General features: G+C 35.1%; 1 protein-coding gene across 3 annotated transcripts in view; it reads left to right on the top strand.

Annotated features, from left to right (window-relative positions):
* The window catches only part of LOC106467388 (uncharacterized protein DDB_G0284459-like), a 51161-nt gene that overhangs the window by 17732 nt on the left and 27492 nt on the right, over nucleotides 1-5937 (top strand). For all 3 annotated transcript variants that reach the window (XM_022395567.1, XM_022395568.1, XM_022395566.1), the window contains one exon: nucleotides 2719-2766. In XM_022395567.1, coding sequence (XP_022251275.1) covers nucleotides 2719-2766 — 48 coding nt within the window. The remainder of the gene's footprint in view (nucleotides 1-2718; nucleotides 2767-5937) is intronic.

The raw sequence follows: 5937 nt of genomic DNA, 5'->3' as shown, positions 1-5937 counted from the left end.
ATTGAATGATATTACTGGGGCTCAAGACAGAATGAAAGCCGACGCCATGTTTAACTAAATCAAAGGCACAAATGTCCAACGAGGGACTTGATATGTTATTGAATGATATTACTGGGGCTCAAGACAGAATGAAAGCCGACGCCATGTTTAACTAAATCAAAGGCACAAATGTCCAACGAGGGACTTGATATGTTATTGAATGATATTACTGGGGCTCAAGACAGAATGAAAGCCGACGCCATGTTTAACCAAATCAAAGGCACAAATGTCCAACGAGGGACTTGATATGTTATTGAATGATATTACTGGGGCTCAAGACAGAATGAAAGCCGACGCCATGTTTAACCAAATCAAAGGCACAAATGTCCAACGAGGGACTTGGTATGTTATTGAATGACATTACTGGGATACCAGTTTTCTCAAACATATTTAGATCAAAATAGGCGACTATTTAGAGGTGTGGCTGGAATCTTGTGAAGTTTTTGAGCTTTCATCAACTTTAAACTGTTGTTTTATTATCTCATGAGACATCACTCATACCCAGCTTCTTTTGTCTTGAAAAGTTAATCATTGTAACCATGTAACTTACTGTGTGGATGACGACGTACCGAATGGGTTTAGGGTTTGCTTTCAGAGTCAGTTGTTGTCACATGTGGCGCGCTCTTCTATACGAGTTCTTTAATTGGCTCTTTACTGTTTAACGATCTGTTTATACGAATATTTTTCTGTAGCAAAATCTCTCCCAGCATAGAAGTGTACCCCAGTGGCACACCAGTAAGTAAGTCTTCGGGCTTATAAAGCTTCAAAACGGATTTCGATACCCGTGGTGGCCTCACTACAGATAGCCCATTGTGTAGCTTTGTGCTTAACTGCAAACAAATCAGCCATACTCATAGCGATTCGCATGTCCTATCGCATGAATAACACAGACACACACATATATATATAATCATAGGGCACATCTAGGAAGACTCACCACTGTATTAACATATGCAAATCGTTCTTGTGAAATGCGATTAAACTTTTCCATAACGTATAATACCAGAAACTTTTCGGGCTAAATGTGTATTATATCAATCAAAATACTTACTGGAAAGTCGAATACAATGGAATTGTTTCTTAAGTAATCGTATTTGAAAGATTACTACGACCATATTTATCTGAGCATGATGAGACATACCCCCCATGAGCTATGGCAGAATCAAGTTGACATGTTGCTTCACCGAAAATATATATGTCGTTAATCTATCTGTACAGTAGGAATATTCCGATCATGGTAGATTTAGGCATAAGTCTGTTATTATGGTTTTGTTTGTTTTGTTTTATAATTTCACGTAAAGTTACTCAGGGACTATCTGCACAAGCCGTTCCTAATTTAGAAATTGGGCCAACTCCTGGACTACTTTTTACCAACGAATAGTGGGATTGACCGTAACTTTATAACGCCCCCACAGCCGAAAGGGTGAGCACGCTCGATGGTGGAATTCGAATTTAGGACCCGTAGATTGAGTGTTGAGTGCACTAACCACTAGGTCACGATTGTGGTTTTTAAAAGTTTTGTAGCATTTGTGCTGGTTTTTCTTGAATGGCAAGAGTAATGTGGCCATGTCCAGTGCTACAGTGAGATTGATTATCCTAGGGTTGAGAATATATTATAGCTTGATTATCCTAGGGTTGAGAATATATTATAGATTGATTATCCTAGGGTTGAGAATATATTATAGATTGATTATCCTAGGGTTGAGAATATATTATATATTGATTATCCTAGGGTTGAGAATATATTATACATTGATTATCCTAGGGTTGAGAATATATTATAGATTGATTATCCTAGGGTTGAGAATATATTATATATTGATTATCCTAGGGTTGAGAATATATTATACATTGATTATCCTAGGGTTGAGAATATATTATATATTGATTATCCTAGGGTTGAGAATATATTATATATATTGATTATCCTAAGGTTGAGAATATATTATAGATTGATTGTCCTAGGGTTGAGAATATATTATATATATTGATTATCCTACGAGTGAGAATTACAGACTGATTAACGTACGGGTTAATTGACAGTGTAACTCCTCCAGCTTATTGCAGAAATCTGGCTCCCATGCAGTGTAGTTGAAAATATCTCGTGCATTCAAATTGCAACACTGTTATCAACGTCATCACTGGAACGCAAGGATTTAAAGACATGCAAATGACGGTTCTGGTTTCAGTTGAAACCGGATGTGCATCAGTTAGACTGCTCTTTAGCTGAAAAGTCAACCTGGACTATTAATTTAGAACTTTACTACCGGTTTTGTACGTTAGTTATTTGTCGGAAATATTTTATAGAATAACAATATATTTGTTTTATAGATTAAATAACAATACACTTGTATTTTATAGAATAACAATACACTTGTATTTTATAAAATAACAATACACTTGTATTTTATAGAATAACAATATATTTGTTTTATAAATTAAATAACAATACACTTGTATTTTATAAAATAACAATACATTTGTATTTTATAGAATAACAATACATTTGTATTTTATAGAATAACAATACACTTGTATTTTATATGATAAAAATATTTTGTGTATTATGTATGAAATACCAATAGATTTGTGTTTCATAAAAATAATACATTTGTATTTTATAGATGAAATACCAATAGATATGTTTTATGGAAATAATATTAAATTTGTGTTTTACAGATGAAATGAAGAGAAGAAGAGATTTTTACTCCTCTCATCCTACAGAAGGTACATATTAATACTTATGGTATACGAGCAAAAGTACCCGTCCCCAGTGACACGAAAAGTTTAAGTTAATCTAGCAAAAGTACCCGTCCCCAGTGATGGGAAAAGTTTAAGTTAATCTAGCAAAAGTACCCGTCCCCAGTGATGGGAAAAATTTAAGTTAATCTAACAAAAGTACCCGTCCCCAGTGACGAGAAAAGTTTAAATCAATCTATCAGTTTAAATTATTTCATGTAGTTTAAAAAGGTTAATTGTGTTACACTTTTGGTTTTACTCAAAACCAAAGCTCTGAGCTACTTATACCACCCACCGCGAAAAGTAATTGTTTAGCATTTCAGTCATGCTAAGAGTCACTCAACTATAACATACGGTAAATCTATATTTTGAAATGTGAATGATAGTGTGATTAATTCCTAACAATTTAGTGTAGAATAAAATTTGGCATCAACATTATTCAAAAGTGAATGTTCAGCTTTGCTTCGGTGCGCAGCTTTTCAAACGCCGCCGCCATAAACGGGAGACAGACGAACGCTCGGACAGACACCACGGTTTGCAATATATAATACATAAAGAGAAATACTACAACTAGAATACATCAACACAATCTGGTCCCTCGACCTCTACATCCCAGACTCATGCACTAGCCGGAATATTCATCCCCCAACAAATCCTGGACATCAGAAAAGTAGATTGCTAAGATCATAATACATCAATACGAGCTGCTGTCTGGCCAAATTATTCATCTTCAACCAAAATGACAACAGAAGTCACGGAAGGTGAAACACAGTGGGGTAATGAATCAAGCAAGTACTTTTCATTTGCTTAATATAATGGATGATGTTCGTCTAGGATAATAAGTAGCCCGTTACCAACAGTTTTGAAATGGGGTCAATAAATGTGTCGTAGAATAATAAGTGGCTCATTATCAAAAGTTTTGGAAATGGGTCAATAAATGTAGTCGTAGAATAATAAGTGTCCCATTACCAAAAGTTTTGGAATGGGGTCAACAAATGTGTCGTAGAATAATAAGTGTCCCATTACCAAAAGTTCTGGAATGGGGTCAACAAATGTGTCGTAGAATAATAAGTGTCTCATTATCAAAAGTTTTGGAATGGGGTCAACAAATGTGTCGTACAATAATAAGTGTCCCATTACCAAAAGTTTTGGAATGGGGTCAACAAATGTGTCGTAGAATAATAAGTGTCCCATTACCAAAAGTTTTGGAATGGGGTCAACAAATGTGTCGTAGGATAATAAGTGGCCCATTACCAACAGTTTTGAAATGGGGTCAACAACGTCATTTGAGGTGGCCTAAGACCCTACTTGCTAAAGAAACTAGTGAATGATCTAAATAAAACAAGTTCAGAATACACCATATTGCACGATGAAAGCACCACTGACAAGGTGAATGTGCTGATTAGATAATTGTTCAGAAACACGAAACCTAGTTAGCAGGAGATAGATACGTTGGAGCCATGCTAAAGAAAAGTAAGTATCAGAGAAAAAAAGGATGCACTTCCTAGAGGAAGAAATAGTCACCCTCCCTCCCCCAAGCTCAAAGAATATTTTTATAAGTGTATCAAGTGATGGCTGAAATGTTATGAGGACTGTTTGTAATGAGATCGGTGAAGGAAGAGGGCTGTGAAAGTCTTCTTTCTTTCATTCCCAGCAACCTTCATGTCATACGTCACATTTAGGTTATTCAAGCGTATACCTCTCCATATCCTCAAGTTTTCGTCTAGATAGCCCTCTTTTATTTTAAACATCCTCAAGTTTTCATCTAGATAGCCCTCCACTATGTTAAACATCCCCCAGTTTTCACCTAGATAGCCCTCTTTTCTTTTAAACATCCTCAAGTTTTCGTCTAAATAGCCCTCTTTTATTTTAAATATCCCCAAGTGTTCACCTAGATAGCCCTCCACTATTTTAAACATCCTCAAGTTTTCGTCTAGATAGCCCTCTTTACTTTTAAACATCCTCAAGTTTTCGTCTAAATATCCCTCTTTTCTTTTAAACATCTTCAAGTTTTCGTCTAAATAGCCCTCTTTTCTTTTACACATCCTCAAGTTTTCGTCTAAATAGCCCTCTTTTCTTTTACACATCCTCAAGTTTTCGTCTAAATAGCCCTCTTTTCTTGTCTTGAGAAGTTTATACCTTGTTTATTTTTCTTCTAATTTCGTTAGTGTAAGCGGTAGGTGTTTTCGTGGTGCTTGCCAAATTGAAGATAGACAGAGAGACATTGATTTTTAGCAATGTGACGTAGCTGAGTGAAAGGCAGTAAAAAGTACTCTCAAAAGACAAAAATCATCAAAATGCTTCTGTATTAACTCAGCAGTTTTGTCAGAAAACTGCTGATTCATCAAAATAACATTATTTATTGTTTCTTTCGACATAAAAGTCCCGCGCTTTCGCTGAAGGACAAAAAAATAATTTCTTCATTTAACATAAAGACGACAGGTGGTGCTGTAATTAGCAAGCATAATTATTCCTTGCTTGAGAAAAATAAACTAAATAATACGTGCTCAGTGAAATGTCTGCAAACAGGAAGCGATCAAGAAATCATTTCCATATTCAAATTAAATTATACAGCTGACCCAATCAAAGGTATTATTACATGTAGGCTTTAGATCTTAGGTTATAATTTCCAAATTGTCCAATGATGAGTAAAATAATATAAAAAAACAACAACATCATCCACAGAAATGTACAGAATTTCAACATCTTATTAGAAACACATGCAAGTTATTGGATGATACTGATGTCGTTTCAGCTGCTGTTCGTTCTCCTAATACATCGATCAAGCTTTCCAGTGACTTAGGGGCAAGTCTGGGGGTTATAACGCTAAAGAACGGGTTTCGATACCCGTGGTGGGCACAGCACACATAGTCTATTGTGTAGCTTTGTGCTTAACAACAAACACACAAATATTAAACAAAAAAACCATCAATATTACAATTAATCCTATTAATTACTGCCGGAGTTCCTTTAATATTTTGCAATAAAATAAATGATTTCGTCAAATTTTTAGGGAAGTTTTTTGCACTGAGTATTGTGATCTATATACTATTAAAACTCTGAGATTGTTTGTTTGTTTGCTTGTCTGTAATTAAATACGGTAAAAAACGGCGCAAAATAGCGCCATATTTGTAATGAAATGGGAATAGTAACAGAATA

This window comes from Limulus polyphemus, unplaced genomic scaffold (assembly GCF_000517525.1).
Source record: "Limulus polyphemus unplaced genomic scaffold, Limulus_polyphemus-2.1.2 Scaffold2596, whole genome shotgun sequence".
NCBI lineage: Eukaryota > Metazoa > Arthropoda > Merostomata > Xiphosura > Limulidae > Limulus > Limulus polyphemus.
This window is presented reverse-complemented; position numbering and strand designations above follow the sequence as displayed.